General features: G+C 40.2%; 3 protein-coding genes across 5 annotated transcripts; all 3 read left to right on the top strand.

The window, feature by feature from the left end:
• Positions 1-1,109: 1,109 nt before the first annotated feature.
• Positions 1,110-8,604, top strand: prelp (proline/arginine-rich end leucine-rich repeat protein). 2 transcript variants are annotated; one of them, XM_010738827.3, is made up of 7 exons: positions 1,110-1,238; positions 4,645-5,083; positions 5,174-5,359; positions 5,445-5,602; positions 5,723-5,919; positions 7,611-7,686; positions 7,814-8,604. In XM_010738827.3, the coding sequence occupies exons 2-7, from the start codon at positions 4,649-4,651 to the stop codon at positions 7,902-7,904; spliced, it is 1,143 nt and encodes a 380-aa protein (XP_010737129.3). In that variant the 5' UTR covers positions 1,110-1,238; positions 4,645-4,648; the 3' UTR covers positions 7,905-8,604. The 2 variants fall into 2 exon arrangements, with proteins under 2 accessions (XP_010737129.3, XP_019111850.2); XM_019256305.2 differs by having other exon boundaries at positions 1,119-1,234.
• Positions 8,605-9,004: 400 nt separating this feature from the next.
• Positions 9,005-12,534, top strand: il19l (interleukin 19 like). 2 transcript variants are annotated; one of them, XM_019256659.2, is made up of 7 exons: positions 9,005-9,497; positions 9,997-10,147; positions 10,419-10,599; positions 10,805-10,867; positions 10,970-11,122; positions 11,216-11,278; positions 12,153-12,534. In XM_019256659.2, the coding sequence occupies exons 2-7, from the start codon at positions 10,017-10,019 to the stop codon at positions 12,243-12,245; spliced, it is 684 nt and encodes a 227-aa protein (XP_019112204.2). In that variant the 5' UTR covers positions 9,005-9,497; positions 9,997-10,016; the 3' UTR covers positions 12,246-12,534. The 2 variants fall into 2 exon arrangements, with proteins under 2 accessions (XP_019112204.2, XP_010737134.3); XM_010738832.3 differs by having other exon boundaries at positions 9,005-10,147.
• Positions 12,535-19,143: 6,609 nt separating this feature from the next.
• Positions 19,144-21,392, top strand: il10 (interleukin 10). Its single transcript, XM_010738826.3, has 5 exons — positions 19,144-19,697; positions 19,897-19,956; positions 20,111-20,275; positions 20,791-20,853; positions 20,971-21,392. Exons 1-5 carry the CDS (start codon positions 19,533-19,535, stop codon positions 21,070-21,072), a joined length of 555 nt encoding a protein of 184 aa, XP_010737128.1. The 5' UTR covers positions 19,144-19,532; the 3' UTR covers positions 21,073-21,392.
• Positions 21,393-23,832: the final 2,440 nt, after the last annotated feature.

Consider the following 23,832-nt stretch of genomic DNA (forward strand, 5'->3'; position numbering starts at 1 on the left):
TCAGTATAGCTGATCACAGGAGTCATTAAATAACATTCTTGAAACTGTCTTTCAAATAGTAGCATAGAAAAGAAAAAGCAAAAGCAACCAACCCAAAAAAGTGACGTATTTGTCCAGTTGCCCGTTTCTCTTTGTGTGCTATTTGTTGAAGTATCTATTCTTTGGTGGAGCCAGTCTGGACCAGATGTTTGGCCCAGCTGAGCACCACATCCCAAACCTGGTGGCTGAGCGAAGAGCAGACAGGAGTGCAGAGGAGAGAATTTATAAAAAAGGGAAAAAAGAAAGTGAGAAAATTAGGCACATGTGTGTACATGTGTGTTAGAAACCGTTCCTCACATATGTTCGCCTCATTATCCTTGGGCTGCAGCTCACTCTGCAGGAATGCAGGGCAGCAAACACATGTCCAAAACCTAACCCCCAGTGACACATAAGCAAACACACACACACACACACATGTAGAGGCTCTACACTTTGTTAATCAATGTGTCACATCAGCCTATTTCCTGAAGAACTCCGCAACACCCCGTGTCTCAGCTGGACTCGAATTTACTGATGCTGAAGGGAAAAAATCCTCCTGGACATTTAACCGTTACGGAAAAGATGCCATGGAGTCAGAGGAGGGATGCTGCTAATGAAAAGCACATGACTGGATACGAGTGCAGTCATCTAAACAATAGTGGGGTGGGTGGGAGACAGAGGGGAGACGCTAGATTACAGCTGGGCCTTCCCTAACAGAGGTCCAGTGTTCACAGTATTTCTCAAAGCCATCTGATACAAGAACATAAGCTTGTGCATACACACAAATATGCAAACATGCGTGTGCGTCCTCTATTTTTTTTTGTCTATTTGAGACAAACATTCTCATGAGCTGCAACAGAACAAAATAATAACAAACCATGACACAGTTCAGACACATGAAAGAGCCCGCAGTCTTGCAGAAGGAATTAAGATTAAACCTCACTGGCTCTGATCCGAGCAGAGGGGGAGAAAGAACCACTGTGACCTTCAGAGGGAGAAAAAAAGAAAAAGCCAAGGAACAAACCCAACAAGCAGAGTCCACTAAAGGAGAGAGAGAGAGAGAGAGAGAGAGAGAGAGGGGAGGGTTGGGAACTGAGAGAGACAGAGGAAGAGAGAGGGAGAGAGAGAGGGAGGGGAAGGAAAAGAGTGAGAGAGGCAGAAAGAAGAAGAAAAGACACAAAACTTGTGACTTGACGAAAGAGGGCAGGTACCAGAGGCAGGTAAGAAACTTTATTTGCTGTCTTCAGGGGGGGGGGTCTGTTTCAGATGTGACATTATCAATAAGATAGGAATTGGAGAGTGTGTGTTTGTGTGTGAAGGCAGAACGAGCAGCGTGTGTGTTTGTGTGTGTGTGTGTGTGGGTCCTGGCATAGGTACAGCTGAGCCATGCTGGTGCGTTTCTATAGAAACGTCGTGCCATACAGAGTGGTACTCTGTCCTCCGGGGAGCTGCCCGCAGCACGCTTTGACCACGCTGCTGCTGCTGCTGCTGCTGCTGCTGCTGCTGCTGCTTTCCTCCTGCACACTCACCTTGATTTGATTTTGTCTCCATCAGTGTGTGAGGAGCTGCAGTTAAAACACGAAGAGCTTCAGACACGCTTGTGAAAACTCTTACTTTGGCTGGCGGAGAGAAAAATCTTGTTTTTGTTGCAGCTTATCAGATGAGAAGTAATTTTCAAAGCAGTGCACACATTTCTATTTACTTGGCAGTGAAGTTGTACTTTAAAACATCGTATCATCACACATTCTGATGGATAACATGTCTGGATGTGTGTTGTAACAAAATAAAACTGAAGAGGAATATTCTGGAAATTAAATCACAGGCTGTCTTAAATCATGTTGTGTAAGAGGGTTGATCCTTTAAAAAAATCCCTCTGTGAAATGTAAAAGGAGAACAATGATCGATCTCGGTTGAGCTGGCTGATGATCAGGACAAAGTCTGAAGGGTTTTCTTTTTCTACTCTCACTTTAAATTCAAATCAATCATTTGTTGTTGTTTTTTTTTTATCCGTGCACCTTCCAGCTCCTTCCCCGCACATCCAGATTGATGTAGCAGAGATTCAATCTTTGCACATCCACTGCAGGGCGGCCCCACCCGCATGTTTTGACGATCTTGTAATACTAACAGAGAATATTTTCTGGTGATGAGGGTTTTCAGCACTTCTGTATTTAGAACATTCTCAAAGCATGATACATGGAGATGTTGGAGATTGTTTCGTAATTGTGTTGATTAGTCACAGATATTTTCAGATATTTGAATCTTTTGCTGTGCATGTTGTGGCTCTTTTTTCGGGGCTTATTTAGTGGCCTTACAAAACAGTGGTGACTATTTTCGGTCGAAAGGAATAACAGAAATGAGAGAGTTCATCATGAAGGACTTTGTGGTAACAAAGAGCTTTGTTGGAAAGCTACTCGTGAATGAGTATTATGGTTTTTCTGTTCTCCTATTGCTCGTGGACATAAGCAGAAGTCTGGATTTATAGCTCTGATGTTGACTGAGGACTTTTCAGCAGTAGTACCAAATAAAAAGATATCAAAGCCTTGCAAAAACATCTCGACATCTTCACTCATGAGAAAGTAAATATTTTTTAATGAGTGGTTTCAGATGAGGGGAAGTAAATTGTAGACGTTCAAAATGCATTGTTGATCTTGGAAACAGCAGCTGAGAAAACATTCCCACCAATAAGTCCATTTAATAACTGTTCTGGGACTTTGAAACAAGAATTTGGCCTTAATTGTGATTCTGAATTTCCATGACAACTGAGCAATCTTCTACACAGCTGTAATATGATCAAAAGCTCCAGGACATTTACTAAATGGACCTTGTGTCGTGTCAAAGGAGGATTAATGGCACAATAATTTCTGATTCTAAAGTCTGGTTAATAATGGCTGTGGATACATGAATTACAGTCATCTGAATCGGGTCAGTGGAGGATGACGTGGTTTGCCATCCCAACCTGCAGACGCACTACAGTGACCGTTTAGTTCTCATATCAGATGATCAGATTTGCATATCAAGGTCACAAATAACCAATGATTCAGCCCCCTTTGAGACTTTATTTGGTTCCCAGACCACAAGTCATGACAAGAGCAGCGCGAAGCAGAACTGGTTCTGCTTTTTGAACAAGGGGCTGGGAGGCTCTGGGTGGCTGAGAGGGAAAAGGAAGGGCAGTGCCAGGGAACACTGTCAGAGAAAAGTTCAGATTTGTTTTTCCAGGCAGGACAGATTCTGGCTCTGAGCCCCATTCCTGCCCTGTGATTCATATGTGATGTTTATCAAACTGGCCTGCATAACTGGAGCAAAGTGATCGGAAACTAATGGTGCATTTGGGGCTGCAGCATTATTATATTTTGACAGCTGTGTGGTAATTATTTACAACAGACTTATGCTGCTGAAGTACAATGCGCAGTGGAAAAAAAAAACTAATGCACACAAACAGCCTTTCGAAATAATCTGAAACTTTAGATTTAAGAGACAACAAGTGGATTAAATACTTGTGACGCAAAGTCAAACATCTGTGTCCGTGTGTGTGTGTGTGTGTGTGTGTGTGTGTGTTGCAGTCTCTCACTCTAAGGGCATCGCCGTCATTACACTGTACACATACAAGAGCTGAGTCGCCTCTGTTTTCGACATGTATTAAAAAGCAATCGAATACAATCAAACTCTTGGATGATACCATTAAAATAACAAAATTAATACTCTACTCTGCAACATTTTTGCATTTAGCATGGTTTAAAAGATACACGTTGCCTCCATCAGAGGCTCATTGGGATTAAGTCCAGTTTCCTTTGTGCCTCTCCTGTGTCAAAGACCTTAACCTTCCAGACCTGCAGTTTTTCCCTCCACGACTCTCCCCCCGGACTAGTTTTGACAATAGAGTCTTTGTTCCAAATCCAAACCTTTCCCCTCTCTCTCATAAGTTCTAATTTCCTGTATCAGTATTTGCCCCTCCTCCTCTTCAACTAAATCAAATTAAATAAATCACTGCCTGCTTTTTTTTTGCTCCCTCCTTTCCCCTTATATAACCAAGCCACAGACCTCCATCTTGCATCAGTTTGAGCTGGAATAACATATCAATTTATATTATGACATTTAATCATCGATGCATAGCAATTCATTAACATGCTATTCTTACTCTATTAAAGACCCTGGAAAAACCCTCTTAGTGCACACACCTACTTATAGTACACACTGAAGTCATGAAGAACAAAATTCACACTTACATAACAGCAGCAATATCTGATGTTGAAATAAAGGTTCGGTAAAAGGTCAGACAGCACATTGGTTTAACAGTTTTACAGTCTTAGATCCAAAAGAAACCTGATATATGTTTGTCTACATACTACCGCACTGGCCAGTTCAACCCTGAAAGCCCCTCTCAAAATAGGAACAATCAAACAGCAGATACACACTGTTGCTTACTGAAGTTTTCATTGTAATCAGAGACGACTGTCTTTGTTTGCTTGAACACACTTGTGAGTGGCCCTGAGCTCCCAAAGAGCAAGAAACAGGAAAATGAGCAACTCTGGTACTAAACTTTCTGCATGAGTCGGATGAGCTGATCTGATTGTGTGGAACCAAATCTCTCTCTTACCTGTACAAACTACCTGTATCATGCTCCCACAGGACCATGAAGGCCGGCGTGGGACTCTTCTCTGCATTGGCTCTGTTCCTCCTAATGGGGGCAGTGTTCACCCAGAGAAATCGGCCAAAGAAGCCCACCAGGCGCCCAGCCACCACCAGGAAGCCTTCTGTCCCCCGGGTTCCTGCACCACCAGCACAGCCAGAGCCTGTGGAGCCTACGGACTTCCCCCCACCCATCCTTGGCCCACCTTCCATCTTCCCTGACTGCCCCAGAGAGTGTTTCTGCTCCCCGAGCTATCCAGAATCTCTCAACTGCGAGAACCGGAACATCCGTGTGATCCCTGTCATCCCATTAAGAACCCACTACTTGTACCTGCAGAACAACTACATCTCAGAGGTGACACCAGAGGCGTTCGTCAACGCCACTGATGTCCGCTGGGTTAACTTGGCTAATAACCGCATTCATCGAATAAACAAACAGGTAAGGAAGCTTTCTGGATTAATACTGATGCTTTGAAAATGCCATAAAACAATCAAAAACACTTGTTTTCTGTGTCCATCTCCTGTGCAGGTGTTTGAGAAGATCCCATCACTGCTGTACCTCTATGCACAGGGTAACCAGCTGAAAGAGGTCCCTTCAGGTCTCCCAGCAAGCCTAGAACAGCTCAGACTCGCTAGGAATCGTATTTCTAAGATTCCCCCTGGTGCCTTCAGCAAGATGGGGAATCTGACTCTGCTTGACTTGTACCACAATCAGGTAAACCTCAGTTTGAAATACCTTTCCTGTTTGGGCATGAGAAGTTTCCTGACCAAACATGAGTTTTGACATGACCTTCTTTCAGTTGAGTGACAGTGACCTGGGAAAGAACACATTTAAAGACCTGAGAAGCCTCATGCAGCTCAATCTGGCTCGCAATATCCTGAAAAAGATGCCTGCTGGTGTACCCCATAACATCATACAGCTTTTCCTGGACAGGAACAATATAGACGACATCCCAAAGCAAGTATACAGCGCACAGTTGTCACATAGCTGATGACCACATGTGCATAAACAAACTGCATGCATGGTACCCGGTTACATCTAAATATTTACAGTTGTTCTTCTCGTCCTCTTGTTCAGAGACTACTTCAGAGACTTCGTTCATCTGGCGTTTGTGAGGCTGAACCGCAACCAGCTGAGTGATAAAGGAGTTCCTAAGGCTGTGTTCAACATATCCACCCTGCTGGACCTGCAACTGTCCCACAACCAGCTCGCTTCTATTCCTCTGTTCAACGGTCACCTGGAGCAGCTGCACCTCAACCACAACAGCATCGAGAGTAAGTTGTCGGAGCAGCAATCAGCACCAGCTTCTAGGATTTATGAGAGCAGAAATATTAGATAACACATGGCAAAAACACGGATATTTACGAAGCATTTAGTGTACTTAAAAATGCACGAATCAGTGCAAAAAGCTCGTAGTGACGAAACCTTTGCTGTTTTGATTTACACCCTTGCCTCATTTCCAGCTAATATTAGACATTAGACATTTGTCAGGTGAACATAAAAACTCAACCCTAAATGAATGCTAATGTCGCTTTGTGTCTGCTGCATGTGTAAATAGGCAGTTGCTTGCCATAACATCTGTGAAAAGTAATAATATGTCAATATTGTGTTTAACGGCTTGCTCTGCTGCCCCCGAGTGGCCCAAAAAATAATGCAGCTTTAATGTTGTAATATTGTACATTTATTTCCATTATTTCTGACTACACCTCTGCTCAGGTTTATGATAGAATTACCAAACTCCACGAGTTAACCCAATAATAAAGGTGTAAGTTGAACTGTCCTGTCCAAGGTGAAACAAAGCTAACAGGGGAGATCTTGATCAAGCACAATCTGTACAAGACAATCCTGAGTAAAAAGTCAAATCAGGTAGATTAAGTGAAAACACCAACTCCTCTGTGGGTGGAGCAAAGGTATGTAGGGGCTTTAAAACATGATATCAGTCTAATTTTGAGTTTAAGTTAACTCTTATTACTTCTTTATTGTTTATAATGAGCAAATATTTTTGCATCTCTAATTGTTTTTATGAGTCAGTTGACTTAATTGTCCCATAAATCTCATTATATATCTTAACTTCACGCATCAATATTTCACTCAGAGGGATGGCAGGGGGAGACAGAGAATCAGCTGTGAAAGAGTTTTGTCCTCTTTTAGCTTGTGAAAGCAAAATGTGTTGTTTGGCTCGCTCCCTAAACACCTGCGTCAAGCAAAATGTTGGCTAATGACTATGAAGTTGAACATATGGCCAGAAAAATGACTCAAAATGCAAGTATTTGCTGACTTGTTACCCCAAAAAACTCTTATGTAAGTGCTGTTTCTGAGTTCCTCTGCCTCCCAGTGGCCAAAAAAAAAAAAATCAATGCAGCTTTAACCTTCTGTATTTGCCTAATCCTATCTTATTTACTTTATCTATAAACTCAGCTGTACTCATACCTGGAGCGGAGGAGCTTGACGATTACGGACATGCTCTTGACATGTTTGTTGAACAAGAACTTTGCTTGTTTTTAGAATGCCATTCCATTTAAGTTAAAAGTTATTTCATGAATCATTCGGGAGGTAGTCAGGCTATCTTGAAGATGGACACCAGTGCCAAGATAATCTTTCCTTTATGAAAATGTCTCTGATTGCTTTCTTTCAAGGCTTTGCATAGATAGTGCAGAAATAATAACATGCTTTAAATCATCCTTTAGCGGTGAATCCTAATGTGAGCTGTTTGCATGATAACTGACTTTTATTAATCTCTGGTTGTTGTCTAATTTGTAATTTATGTTTTATTCCACTGCTGCCACTGACAATCAATTTATCTGCTTGACTGATTTACGTCTTTTAATCTTCCTCCTTGTTGCAAAGTACTTTGGAGTCTGTTTAAAAAAGCACTAAAACATCCATCAAGTACAATTGATTAGTGTTATACACAAGTAATCCTATTTATTAGGCTTTTTTATTCATGACTGTGTCTTCCTGGCAGGCATCAACGGCACCGTACTCTGCCCAGTCGGCCTGCATGAATCACTGAGCGATGACAGCCTGGCACCCAAACTAAGGTACGTCACATTGTGTCACAACTTGGCGCTCAACAATTCAAACTGGTATTGTAACATATTGTGACATCCATAAATAGGAACAAAATAATTCTGTCAGTCATTGTTGACATTAACTCTGTTGCGTCAGGTACCTGCGCTTGGATGGAAATCACCTGAACCCACCCATCCCTCTGGATGTCATCATGTGCTTCCGACACCTCCGCTCTATTGTCTTTTAGGAGAATTGTGTTTAGAGGCCCTGGGGCATGCACACACACACACACACACACACACACACACACACACACATAATATGCAAACACACACATGCACACACACACACATAGACAAATACACACAGCACATACTTTACTAAAGGTAAAACAAGCTCAGAGGAGTAAAGGTATATCGACCGTGGAGCTCCAAATAAATGGAAATAAAAACTGTAAAGCTTTAAATTTAAAAAAAAAAAGAAAAGCTTTTGAAGTTTAAGTTTGATTGTTGCCAGATTTAAGAGTCTGAACGTTGAACTATGACTCTACAAAGAGTGGATATACCGACATTTAGAGATAGGTTTTTGTAGGAGTTACAGTCATTTTTTGTTTATTAAATCACGATGCAGAAAAATGAGTAAAGCCTGAAAATACAGGTACATTGACAGACATGCTACAGACATGGAGGGTAGTTATGTTCACTAGCAGATGAGTAGAGCTGCCACCAAGGACAAGAAACAGACCTGCAGTGGATGTCAGAAGAGCAGATTTAAAACATAACTACCATGTAGTTGAAACTGTCCCAAATGTGCCTGTGCTTTTCAAGGTACTCCATGTAAAAATGTCATTTTATTCTTTTTATTCTCAGTCTTCTGTATATTATTCTTCTGTATAAAGAAGCTTTGTACAAATAATAGAAAATAAAACATTTTCTTCGATCATCGGATCACGTTTGATGCTTAATTTAATTTCAATTACTAATTCGATTTTTTTTCTACTACTAACTCGTAATCCACCGGTAATTCTTCATAAGTGGTCGCTGGTGCTACACATCACAAAGCTGAGGAAGGCTGAAGTGTGAATGTTTTCTTTTCTTTTGCTACCGAGGCTTTTGTATCTACACTTCATTTACAATACTTCAGGGATACCCGTTCCTTTCAAAAGAAAGGTGACACAAAGAAGAATAGCAGATTCACTAAATCCAATATATTTGTCACATATAATCAAACAGGTGCAATCAAAACCTTTGTATTACCGTAAGCTCCTCCAATCTGCTCAATCAAAAATAGCAGAAACAAATAAATAATAATAATCAAAAGAAATAAGATCAGTTTATGTGGGTCAGAACCTCATAACTCATGATTATTGTAACGTTTCTGTTACTTTTGAGACAGTAGAGATGCAGCTTGTATAAAAGCGGGTGTAACTCGATGTAACATGCGTTTTGTGTTAAAGCAGTGAACGTGTATTAAATGAACAGAAATATCTACGAGAACTAGGTCACACATTCACCACAGAGACTTTGATCAGTTTTTTCAGTTTTTCTGCGGTCAGAAAGCTTCGTGATGACCTCTAGTGGGTAGAAACAAGCACTAAGCATGTCTGAGCTGGGAAGCGCTGTCATCTGTCTCTACATGTATACTCCTAGAGGGAAATTTGGAAATTCAGCACTTCCTTCATTCCGGTTATTACAGTTCCTATAGATGCTATTGATTGACTGATTTCTCCTCAACGACAGGTTTGTCCTGTTTCCGTTTGGACTTCCCTGCTTCCGATTCTTTCCACTGCGAGTAAATTTTCAAAAGTGAACCTGACCAGACAAGCAGGAAAGCAGGCCAGGTAGGTGTTTCCAATCAGGACTCGTCTGACAGGAGTGAAGTCACCGTCAGAGAAAGTGCTTCTTGAGGAAAGCGAGGAGGGGTATGTCTGAAAACTCCTGAGGCTGATACTTCCAGTATATGCATGCACAGTTATATAAATTTGAAAGCAGATAATAAGTCTATGAGAACCCCAAAAACAAATACATACACCTTTCACCCTCAAACAATAGATTAACATGTTAAATACATAATTAACCAAATGATGTAATGAGTACTTTCTAACAAGGAAAATCAAATTGAGTAAATTAACCTTGCGGAGCAATGACAATGACGAGCTATGAAAATAATTACACAGCAGATCACTGCGAGGGAAGACGTCGCTCTGGAATGACACCACTCATCAGGGAGGAGCAAATATGACATTATTTTTTGTCCTCTTCTCCAATCTGTTAGTTTCCTCTAATTGTAGCCAACTTCCTCCTCCTGTAAACACATTTTTTGTGCGTGTGCATGTACAGGTAGAGGTGCATGCTTGTGTATGTGGCTTCGTGAGCTGTGCAATACCCGGGAAAAATCCCCCTCGGTTCACTATAAGAGGAGCCTGCATGGAGACACAGAGGCACATCTTTCCCAGGACTCATCCTCTGAGGAACACACACAGACACACAGGTGAGTCTGAGCACAGGTGATGCTGGTCAGGGACACTGCGGTGGGTGATGGTACCTGAACATCACAAGGGCTGTTCGCCCTATGCTATTTTAATGTGCTCTAAATGCATACTGGTTATGTGAATGCTTCATCACTTCATATTATGTGATTTATTTAGCCAAAAACAACATTTTGCAGATATACTGCCTTTCTATTTATTTTCTAATTGTCTGTAAAACATTAGAATTTAAGTATCTGTGTGTTTTTTTGTTTTTGTGTGTGTTTCTGTCAGCTCTCCCACCAGACATCAAGAGATGATGAAGATGCTGCTCGGCCACTCGCTCTGCCTGCTCCTCCTGCTCAGCCGTCTGGGTGAACTGGTGGAGAGCCGCGCTCTGCATCTGGACAGCTGCTCTGTCAACGTTCACACACAGGAGCTGCGCAAATATTACTCCACAATGCGATCAAATGTGGTGAGTTTAATACACAGACGGACACATTCTCAAAAGAATGAGTGAAAATATACAAAAAGAAATGCGACTGCACTCATTGCCAGCCAAGCATGCAGCGCCAGATGTTCACTTTACCACACAAAAATGCACAATGTCTAAGTGAAGGTATCCTGGATAGTGAATGGGAACTTGTTCTCATTTGTTCTTTGTGGTATTTGCATTACAGATAGCAGCAGACGGCGAGGTCGCAGTGAAAATTGTGTCCAAATCTCTGATTAAAAATGTTCAGGTGAGTCTTTACAACGTAGTGCTGGTTTTGTTCTTTTACTCTGAATTTTCTGAGTTTGAAATATGAGTTGCTGTAATCTGACCTGTCCGTGTCTCTCATCAGGACGGTCAGATGTGCTGTTTCCTACGTCTTGTCCTGCGTTTCTACGTCGAGAGAGTGTTCAGCAACTACGCCTCTGCTCAGCCACAGGATCAACGCTGCTCCAGCGCTCTGGCCAACGCTTTTGTCAGCATCAGAAAGGAAATAAACAAATGTGTAAGTGATAAGACAAAACAACAAGTGTTCAATGAATGAAAATGTGCTTGTAAGAGTTGTAGAAATAATTGTGGCTTTTTCTTCTGTGTTCAGCACTGCCACTGTGCGGAGGAAACACAGAGAACAGTTGACTCCCTGCACGCCGAGTTTATCAGGGTATGTATAGCGCACAGAAAAAGTCATTCACTGAACATAAACATATCTTCACACCCTCACAGTGGACTGCAGAGGGTGCTGGATCGCTTTTTAAAATGATATTTGGGTTGTCTTTTTAGAAGTTGATTCACAAACATTATATTTGGCATATTTTATTATGTTACGTATATCATGAATCACTTACACAGGAGTCACTGAATGCCATATAATTCATTATAATTCATATAGATAAGATACATATTCAGTTCTGTGGTCTACTGAACAGCTGTCTGAAGGTCATTAATGTTATAAAAATAATGTTATAAAATTAGGATTATTCTGAGGTTCAGATGTTTTTAAATCATATAATGTGTGCACGTGCTTCTATTTCTTATATGTCTTGTGAGCACTTCCCTTTATTTGCGTTTTTGCAGAGGCTGGCAGGGACAGATAAAGGTCAGCTGTATGTATAAGGTCAGGGAGGCTTCCTTTAAACAAAGCGATATTCTGCTGACTACTGATTAAGAAAACTGTTATGATGCTATCTGTATCTATGGGGAGGTGTCCGAGACAGCCCGTTTTAGAGCATATATAATGGTCAAGGCTTTTCTAAGAGCCTTTTTCTTTGTTCACGGTTAAACGCTCCTTCTTGTGCAAGAACAATAAATTCAGCGTAACCTTTGATATTTCGAATCCAGTCTTCCTAATTGCAAGGTCATTTGAAAATTCTTTTAACAAATGCTAAGAAAGATGATTAACTTTTGCCAAGGTGCTGAGGGTTAAAGACACATATTGTTACACGTTCTTTACAGAAGCACAAAGCAAACATTGTTTCTCTACAGTTATGCACATCATTAAATCCCCTCCGTTTTCTCCTTTCTTTCTCTCTGAGCAGCTGGAAACAAACCAGGCGGCACAAAAGGCCATGGGAGAACTGGACACTGTGCTGGAGTGGCTGGAGGGACTCGGCCAGAATTCCCTCAGATAATCGAGCAAAATCAACACCGCAGTCCAAAAGCGCCCAGGCTAAAGATGTGACTCTTGAAAGCACAGTGAAGGTTCGAAACCTCTGTGCCATTGTGCATTTCTCTATTTTTGTACTTGAATTAACTTATTGTGTGTTTTAGCCACTAGCACGTGGATGTTTTTTAGATACAATATTTAATAATAATAAAGTTTTCAAATATTTATATTTATCAAAAGAAAGTGTTTACTCTATATCGCATGTCTGTTTCTACTGTAACTGTCTGAACGTAGTTGTTGTTTTTTTTACATTAATAAAAAATAAACACTCGAACCTGCAAACTTTGAATGTTTCCTTCTAACACAAAGACACAATGTCTACTCATACTCTGCATCACTTAGCATCTAAAACAAAACAAATATCATCGCTTTAAGTCGATTCAAAGTCAAACATCAGCAGCAGCAGCAGGAATACGATGGTTGGTTAACTTAATTTGAGTTAAGAAATATAGTTCTGAGTTCCTTACTTCCTAATAACTTAACTAGGAATCGCCCACTAATACTAAAGAAGTAACATTTATCATTTGCTTAAGGAAGACATCCTCATTCATCACCCATGAGGGTGTCAGTTTCTATTCCTGTTCCTTGAGATCTCTCGAAGGAATAGTGTAGAATATCATATGACTTTTTTGTTTCTCTTTCCTGTTCCTAAGAATGTATGTCGAGATACATTATCACCCTTTTGTTTGTGATTCAGCGGATGAGCAGCAACGTGATTTCTGTCCTCGTATCGACCTAGTGTACAACCTATTACAAGTTTCACACAAGTTAAGTGTTTGTGGTTGTGTTCTGTCTCGACTCTTTATGAAAGTTACAGGTGTGGATTGATGTTTTGTTTTTTTCTGTTACTGAAGTATTAAAATAGGAAGAGTAGCTACTGTAGCTGATGGAGATCTAAACAATCGAAGAAATAAACAGCACCCCGACAGACAGAATTAGTAATACTAACAAGAATCAAGAGTAGATGACTTCATTGTTATCTTAAAATAGAAGTCCCAGACGTCATCAAACTCAGCGTTTGTGGTTTAATAGACCTCAGAGTTTGATGACGCTATGGAGTCCCTTCAATTTCATTTCCATCTGAATTACACTATTTCCTCTTTTATTGTGAATGCATGGAATTATGTAATGTCAATCACTGCTCTCGGTTTTCTTTTGAACACCTGTACTCTGTACTGAACTGCATGTACAGTATTTTAAGTTCTATATCCATATCTGTACTAGTTTAGTGGATAAAGGCACAAAACTGAACAATATGATGAGAGTGATATGCGTTACTCTAATGCAATAGTCATAGATACATTTTGACGCCATATCTCACAGACGGGGTCACTCATATATACTTGACATGACTCAGAAAAAAAATTCCCTTGCATAAATGTAACTTTCCCCCCCTCTCTCTCTTACGTGAAAGAACTTTGACTTGAACTTGGATTAGCCATCCACAAACTGTGCACCATGCAGAGACAATCACTGGGAATGACTTCCCGTGCAACGGTTTTCAAAATGCCAGTGTTGCCCAGCATAAATTAGATTAGATTAGAAGTACTTTATTAATCCCTGAGTCTTGTGCTGTGTACATTGGAAAATGTTGTGCAACAAAAACCTCCTCCCCTCCCCACAAGCTCCCCACATCACACCAGGCAACGCTGCATCAGCACACTGGGCAAGTGTCCGGAGACAGCAGGCTGATGCTCCAACCCCCCCTCCCCACTGTTTATACATAAATGTTTAATAGAAAGAGTTACAGACCTATAAGAAATGTGGGAGTGTATGTATGTGGGTACATAAACATGGACTGCAGAGGGTGCTAAAGAGTAATTTATTTCACGTTAGTAATGATGTTTGGTATCTCATTCACTAGAATTTTGTTGAGAATATATGATTTAGTCACTTTTGAGGGCTCACTCAGCACATCCATGAGGATGTTATGGACGGTGAGTGTTTTTTGTAATCTGTTTTCAAATGAAAACTGTTGTCTGGACGTCATTAGTTATCCTGATGTAACCTTATTTGAAAATAAGTCATATTTTCTTCCAGGAATATGTTACTATTTTTGATGTATACAAATTCTGTAATCTAGTCTTCATCACATCCTAAAATAACCTCAATGCTTGCTCATCTAATGATGTATTCATATTTTGTTAAGAAGGCACATTCCAGAGTTGTTATGAGAGACTTTTGACCTTTTAACTTCTCCTATGACAGCAAGGCCTTAAGGATGAAAAGAGGTATGCAGATATGCTAAAGCTTTTCTGGATGTCAGTGCAGCGTTAGTGCAACCAAACCTTTTTTTCATATAACTCAAAGTCATAATTTGTGGTAATGGAAACAAAATGAACATAAACGGATATTGCCTTAATCTAAAATAGATAGCATGGTAGAAATGCGCTCTGTGTCTGTATAAGAACGAGAGATTCAATCTGCTATCTAACCACATTCTGTCTCTTTGTGTGAGAAAGTGTGATTTTTAGCGGAGACAAAAGACTGATTATGATTAGCATAAAAATGTTGTTGTGAGTTAAAATAGCAGGGGACCTGATATTGATCCTTGTGGGACACCTGGGGTTTGAAAAACAAACAAACAAACAGGAAAGGCCCTATCTGGAGCCAAACACTGGCTCAATGGCTATTAGCTGTTTGGTTTGTCTGTTCTGGGTGACTGTAGAAATATGATGGTCACCATGGAGGAGGACTTGAGGTGCCTGTAGATATAAAAGCTTGAACTTGAACTTGATTTCAGGAGATTATACACAAATAAAAACATGTTGTAGTCAATTTCTACCATTCGTTCCCCCTAAATCTTACACACCGGACCTATAACAAAATGTTATATTCAGCAGTATCAAATGCCTTAGACAGAGCAACACAGAGTTCAGACAAGTGATGGCTCTGCAGCCCTCAGTTTTTGTTCTAAGCGGCTTCATATCGGAACATCAGCAGATAAGGGAACCAAATGTATAGAATAAAAAAAACAAAACAATGAAACTATGAATCATCATTCAAATTACACTGAGAAACTGTTATTTTTTACTTTCACTAATTCAGCACTCAGATGGCTGAACACGATGGAAAAACATGAGCTGTCACAAAGTGCTTACATAAATGCGGTTAACACCATTTGCGAAGGGCCATATGCGTGCGTGTGCTTACGCACTTGCACTTGGAGAATGAAGCGTTAAACTTTTGGAAGCATCACACTGGAGTGTATCTATCACTGGTTGAAACTAATTTAATCTTACATTATGAATAATGTCAGAGACCCTGTGTGCGGAGGGAATTTCTGCGTTTCGTCTCCTCCCAAAAAAGGCGCTTGCTCAGCAGGACGGGGCTACTTTAGTTTCAGGGCACGGCAATTCATTAATCTCATGTTGCTTGCTCATTTCTGTAGAAATGATTTCTGAGGAAGTCTCTGCTTATCTTTCCTAATAGACATTCAAGTTCTCATTCAAGATTCTGCACGCTAGATGATTTAAATATGACCTTTTTCTATCACAGTTACATTGAAAGATTGGGATCTACCACATATTTGTAATAGGGTGCAGTTATTCTACAGGAAGATGTAAGTAATATGCCATCCAGGCGATAGCTCACTTTTGCTATGACAGGTGAACTGGCAGGAAGCCAAATGACTTCATTGTGAAAAATTCATCTGAATTCCAGAGGGGTCTCTGTAGGTCACTCACAGGAAACACTTGAAGAATGTTTTCCGTTTTACACAATCCTCATGATGGACATCGACCCACCCAAATGTCATGTGGCATGCAGTGTGTCAACAGTATCACCCTTCCGTAATGGCCACAGGGATGCATTTCTTACACGTCTTATTTAGGTCATATTTAGACACCTCTGACACACTGTTACTTCTGTCTTTATAACAACGACCACTCGACATAGACAATAACAGAAACAGATCTGTGGGGGATTTAATGCAACATACTCACAAAAATACAAACAGATACAGTCCGACGGGCTTGCCTGAGCGAAAGTGAAAGAATGTGGTGAATGTATTTGCAAAGACACATCTATTTCCTATAAAGGAGACAGCGGCATACACCATGCAGAAACACTAAAATGCACACAAGAAGAGAGGAGGAAATGTAAAAAAGCAGAACTACAGTACATCGTGCAGCTGTAATCTGATGTTCCACTGTGATTCATGTTCCTACAGGGGGCTGTATCAACTGGCTATGATACCAGCAGACAGGTTTCAGGTAATGTGCTGACTTAAAATTCTGTATACTGGTTAATGACGACGTCAGAAACTTAATTCAGGAGTTGAAGTAGTGGGAGAGAGAGAGAGAGAGAGAGAGAGAGAACAAAAAGACATCCTCACCACATTAACCATATGATCGCCTGCACCTCCAGCAGAGCCGGTGACATACTGCTGACTGTTACTCAGCAATCCACACAGTGATACATAAACGATAAGATTTGACTGACTCAGATTTGGCCCAGTTTTGTTTGAATGGTACCTGGAGAGGGACACTGGTTCTTGGTAAGGGCTGAAGGAAGGAAGCAGTTTGATCAGAATAAGCAGGGCGAGACATGTCACTGACTTCTTCCTTTAAGTTTACAGTGGACACTTCCTGATATGAAGCCTCCACTGGATCTTGTAACTCACATGATTATGACTTATGATTATGTCTCAACAGAAAAGCATGACAACACACAGCAGTAGTAACATACATATCTTATTATACACCGGATTAGTAATCCTAAAGCATTAGTTACATCAACATTTCTGAACATGACGTTGGTTATACCACTTGTCAGTTTCATGGTCACCTCTATGCTGTCTAGCAACTAATAATGATTGTGTCGGGTAAAATACTATATGACATAAATGCAGATTCAAATCATTCTGACACATAAACAAAGCCACAACTGAAATCTTAGCAAGCTGAACAGGAGAATCAAAACGCAGCAGCAACCACACGAAATCATGAAATGAAGTCAGCTAAATGCAGAGATGCATGCTAACACACACACACACACACACACACGCACACACACACACACACACAGTCAGTGCCACCTCATAAGGTTTCCCATAAACCGGTTGCTGCTGACTCAATATATATTATATAGCTATTATAAGCTGAGTATAAATATATGTACATGTATAATATATATAATCCACTTATATACAAACCAGCACTCTGTAAATTTCCAAGATGAGGATCTAAATTTTCTGCATATTGTTGCAGTTTGTTTGTCCAGTGTTTTCTGGGAAGTAATTAAACAACTTGTTCTCTCTTTTTTTTTTCTTCTTTCTTTACGTGACACGGTTACAAGGTTTTAATGCTGACCTTTCAGCCAGGTCAGCCTTGATAAGACGCTTTTCTTGGATGTAGACAAATGTTTGTTTGATCTGATTCGATTTTTTTGTTTTCCTTATGTTCTGGCTGCTTTCAACCAATAATAATAGAAACATTTCACAACAACAACAGCACTTTAACATCCTTTCTGATCACACTGAACTGTCACAGCATTTGAAATTCATAGTTAGTTTCTGATCTTTTTAAAAGACAAAAAGTTAAAGCATGGTGTTGATTAGAAACGGCTAATTTTGTGATTTCGCAGTGCAATACCACACATATCATAAATATGACAGTTGTACACATGTTTGTTATGATTATATTACTTAGCTGCAACAAAACCTGTTTTATTGCTGCTCCACAAAGCTCTTGCCAACAACTAAAAGTCAGTCCCAGATACTATTATGTCCATAAAGCGCCCAGTTACATTGTCCAGATCATAGTCCAGGCAGCCCAGGTAACAAAGTGACAGCAGTTTACTTCACTGTCCACTGTAAATCACAGAGAGATGAGTCGGAGCAGCCAGAGGACATCAGAGGGAAAACCAGAAAATATTTTCTCCATAAAATATGATCCAGGTTCCCTAAAATACGTGACATAGTTGGCGGTGTGAGAATCCAAGTGCAGGGTTTGTTTTCCCACTGATTACACGTCAGCATATCATCATAAACATTCAGAGTCTGTTATCTGTTATTGTATGGTCGAAAAATGACCCAACGTTGCTTTAAAATACTCACAAAATACACACTACAATGCATATTGTATTTTCATTTTCTTTATTTGATTTGTTTTTTTTTAATCTGGGCACTTTGAATCTTCCACACAGTTGAGTCTTTGTAAGAAACAAACGCGTAACTTCAGTATGGCACAAGCTAGATCCCGTGGATGAACTTTGACTTGAACTTGGATTAACCATCCTGACATTACACTGCATCATGCAGAGATAATCACCGGGAATTATTTCCCCTGCAACAGTTTTCAAAAGACCAGTGTTGCCCAAGATAAATTGGCATTGGGTGTACATAATTGGACATAACGGAAAAAGTACTGAAGGGAAAACACCCCTTACGCTGGTACCACTAAGAATCACTTCTCTATGTGGTTTCACATATGTATAATATTTGCATAATGCGTCTACACAACTCATCATCATAATCCTCAGTGAAGAATACCATGACTCTAAAACACCTGTTTACAGCAAAAGCCAGAATGGGTAGATGTGTAAACTCATGCTAGTCTAATTACGCATATCTGACATACAGAGAGAATCCACGGCGTCATCAAACTCAAACCGCAACTTCATGTCATTTCCACCAGAGTGGCACGATTTCCTTTGTTATTGTGAATGCATGGAATAATATCATGTGAAGTACCGCTCTCGAGACCAATTTAAAAAACAAGATTAGTTAGAAAAAGTGCTATTATATATATATATAATATATATATATATATATATATATATATAATAAAATATATTTTTATATATTACAAATATATAATAATAATAATACATGGAAATTATGCATGTCAAAAATGATGATTAAGATGCTATATCAAAAATGTGCTGTGTCAGAATTGTTCTTTCCTTGAATTGAAATTCTTGAGATCTTGAGCCCATCTCATGGGAGGAGTCGCTCATATCTAATGACTTGACTCTGAGAAAAAAATTCCCTTGCATGTACGAAACATGTTTAACTATTTCCTTTCCCCTCTGTCTCCTCCCCCCTCAGGTATTGAACATTTTTTGGCTATAAATATTAAGAAGATGTGACCCAAATTATGTGCACTTTTCTGTTCTGACCCATTCAGAAAGATCATACCAAGAAGATTTCTCTTCTTTTTGCAGCAGCTCTGAGGATCCACTCTTCTCTTCTCTTCTGTTTTGTTTTTTTTTTTGCCTCCAGAAGACTTCAGCAGCTTATTTCACCGGCATGACTCCTCGGTCTCTCCTCCTATGCGCTCTGGTTCTCTTGTCTTTTTTCATCACTGTATGGACAAGTCCAGTGTGCGTCAACAAGTGCTGCCGGTTCGTGGAGGACTTCCCTGTCAGGCTAAAGACGCTCAGACTAAACTATGCAGAGATCCGAGACTTTTATGTGAGTAAATGCAACAGCATTCACTTTGCATGTAAACCCCCCAGGGGGTGGTTGGTGGTTGGTTGGTGCAGCATCATTTGGATAGGTCCTCGCCGTCCATGCGGACATGTAGCTGTGTCCTGTCAGTGTGCAGGTGATGCTGCACTGTCTCACCTCTCTGTCTGCCTCTCTGCTGACACATAATCTTTTCTGTTTGCAGGAAGCCAACGATGATCTCGACACAGCTCTTCTAGACCAGAGCGTGGAAGAAACTTTTAAAGTAAGTTTCACTATCAATCCTCCCCGCAGTGCATTCACTGGGACTTCTCAAATTTTATTTTTTTAAAAGAGTTACGAATTAAGCAGGAACGAGTTAAAGTAAGTAAGTTAAAGTATGTAACCAAAGGCTGCTGTCTTCCTCCCCTCCTCTCCAGACCCCGTTTGCCTGTCACGCCATCAACAGCATTTTAGATTTTTACCTGGCGACGGTGTTACCGGGAGCTCTAGCCGGAGTGACGGAGGACACCAAGAGCATGAAGCCTCACATGGAGTCCATACAGCAGATCTTCGACCAGCTCAAGAATGATGTCACCGCATGTGTGAGTACCCGACACACGTGTTACTCCTCCAGAAGATGCGTTATCCAGTGCGTAAAGGCGCAGCGGTGAATCCAAAACCGGATAGGAACGGAGTTAAAGTCCGCCTCCATATTATGTAGAAGTAATTATGTAATAGTCCTAGAGGTTAAAAAAGAAATCCTGTAAAACTCGTGATGCCTTTAAGGAATGTACATGACCGAGTTAGAAGTCTACTCCATGTCTGGGACATACAATGAAACACATCTACTGCCCAATATTGCGTCAGTTAGTGATTACTTAACTGCAGCGTGCAGCTATGCATCATCCAGTTCATGAAAAAGGGGAAGAAGAATGGAGTAAATCCTGCCACTGACAAGTACCATGTCCTTATTCTGATGCATTACTATAAAAAAAAAACCTTTATTATATATATAAGTTTATTCACTAGTGTCAGAGAAGATGACATATGCAGGGCATGACAGTCTGATGGATGTTTCATGTGTAGTAAAGTGTTCTTTGTCTTGTTCCTCTTGCAGCGACATTACTTCCACTGCAAGAACCAGTTTGACATCACAAACCTAAACTCCACTTACACTCAGGTGAGCGCAAGGATTTCATCTTCCGTTGTGAAAGCACGGTGAAAGTGTGTACAGTTAAGGTGTGTGTATGAGTGACAGATCATTTTAATAACCTGAGCCATGTGTGTGTGTCCACAGATGCAGAGTAAAGGTCTATATAAGGCCATGGGTGAGCTGAATCTGCTGTTTAACTACATTGAGACGTATCTGGCTTCTAAACGGCATAGAAACCACGTCTGAAGACCTGCGGACCCTAATCAAAGTTTTTTTTTGTGAACTTTACACTCTTTTGTACTCAGTCGGTTACTTTCTGTGGGGTTTTGTGTTTTGTGAGTGTCGCCAGATGTTGAATTTTCTTGATGAGCTTTCTGAAGTGATTTTTTTTTTCTAAACGGGGTATCCTCAGTGAGGACAAATTTCCAGACCATATTGCGTCATACACATATGAGGTTATAAACTAAAGAGTCACTTATGAAAATTTATTTATAATGTATAATATATATATTATGTATTTATTGTTTGGATTGTTACATACAAATAAATAAATATCTTGCTAATAATCAATGACTTCTTCTGATTTTGTTGACATGATTGTGTAGCTGCTGTCATGTGCCAGGGGTTATACAGCTGCTGCCATGTAATGGGTGACTGGTAGAGCAGTGAATACATCACATCCTGCAGAAGTGCAGTCTATACGTGGGGAACTGCTACAGAGTGTAAATTCAGAAAGCTGCTGCACTAACCTCAAACGTGACCCATATACAACGCTTACCAGCAGCGGCCCTGTATCTTTATTTACAGTAAGTGTAAGTAGTCAGCCTCACCCTCATGTGCCTGATGCACACTTGCACATGCTTTCACATACACGTGCATGCGAAAGCGATCATGGTTAGTCACTTAGTCAGTGGTATGAAACAAAACTAACACAACAGTGAGAAACCGAGGAGTCGTGCATTAGTGCTCTGTATCATTCTTCATGAAAATACAGAATAGTACCTGTCAGTATTTATACTATACATTTTACTACTGCTGCATTGTGTGTTTGTTGCATTTGAACCTTTGTGTCTGACATGGACACTTTCGTCCAGTTCTGATTTTCATTTTGTGACTATATGTCATAGTGGTTTTAGCAAGAGCCTGGAAAATTGGTAAAGCTTGATAATTTTTCATGTATTTTTAAATTCCAAACTCAATCCTGCACGACACCTTCCAACTCTGAGAAAATCAACTTTCCGGCACATTTACCACAATGGACAAGAGTTTAGTTTTTAGTTTTTTGTCCATGTCTCAGAACCAAACTGGCACAAGTATCACATTGGACAAAAGTGTGTGTGTGTGTGTGTGCTAGTCTGTGTCATGTGCGTGCGTTGCCACTTTATGCCATTGCCCCATAGACTTCAGTAAATTTTTTTCTATAGTTGAAGTCTATGGGAGACATTTCATTAATCTGACACTACACAAAAAAAACTAAAAAAACCTGGAAATCAATCTTGTTACTCATCAATGACATATCCAAGACTGATATAACCGCACAAACCAAAACCAATTTGCATTCAGTATACTGAAGGGGTTAAAAGTCTGAAATTAATCAAATCAATGATTTGGATCAATAGAGGAGAAGTGGATTAGAAGATGCATGCAAAAAATAAAAAATAAAAACGGAAAAAATATTCTCAAATATGTCTTTTTTTATGGCATCAAACATGTTGGAGACTTTTGTCCAATGTGGTAAACGTGCCAGTAAAAAATATTAGGTACAAAAGTTTGAGGTTGAGCTCATTTGAATGACTTTACAAACCTTGTATTGCATCATTCTATAAGATCACATGTCTGTAGCGTCACCACCGTGGGAACCACATTCGTTTTCAGCTTTGTGACGATGCGTTTTCCAGCTGACCATAAGAGCGTTTTCAATCAGCCTAAGAAGATTTAATCGATGCATTTAGTTGCATTCTGCCGCTGCACCTCGGCAGCAAAAGAATTACTTTGACAGAAAAAGGCGCAAAAACACGCTGCATACCATTTGAATGTGCGTACGTGAATTCCTCTGACAGTAAGGCTCCTGACCTCACGGATTCCTGTCTTGACTCAGGCCTTTGCACTGAAACTACTCTTGAGACATTTAGTCATTTGCTAAGTTACTGTGGATTGATCTGAATAGTATCATTCCAGCAATGACAATGCCTCATGCAAAAAAAATATCATTCACAACAACTGTGTGATAGAGCATAACTATTTAATTATTACCAGTTTTTTTAAAAAAATCAGTGTTGTGGTTCTTTCTTTAAAATGTTCTTCGGTAAGCGTCAATTCGGTCTCCTTAAAACCAGTGTTTACATTTTGCACCGCCTGTCTGTTAACGTGCTGGTTAAGATCGTGCCATCAGGCGGTAACGGAATGACTGGATGCTTCTGCGAGCGTCGTGCTCGAGGCGAGGTGTGAAAAGTGGTACCATCTTCTTTTTTTTTCTTTTTTTTTGATGACTAATGCACCATCCTATTACTTCTAGGTTTCACTGCAGTGTATGGACGCTGATGCAGAATGTCCAATCACTTCTGAATGATCATGATTTATGGACAAAAAAAAAAAGATTTATTTCTAATATCTAAAAACAAACCACTTTCCCATCCAGGGCTGAGATTATCCAAACACACACAACGATTCAAGACCCACTGCCTCCACTCCGGGACAAAGTATTAAATCATTAATAGTGACTGTATGGAAATAGTGTTTAAAGTGGCTTTATTGCACAACGGTAAATGATATAATTCAGCCAAAAAAAACAACATAAAACATTCCTAGAAGTCGTTATTTGTGTGTGTGTGTGTGCGTGTGTTTGTTCACAGTGTTATTTACTAGAAAAGCGACACTTGTAACAAGAATGAGGAAAAAGAAAGCCAAGGGAGAAGTTCACACTCTGGTTTCTTTTTGGCCTCACAAGCTGGCCATAGCATGAAGATGTGTGAACGGCGGATTGGTCGCAGAGTCACTGAAATGCTC

Source organism: Larimichthys crocea, chromosome VI, assembly GCF_000972845.2.
Source record: "Larimichthys crocea isolate SSNF chromosome VI, L_crocea_2.0, whole genome shotgun sequence".
NCBI classification, from domain to species: Eukaryota; Metazoa; Chordata; class Actinopteri; family Sciaenidae; genus Larimichthys; species Larimichthys crocea.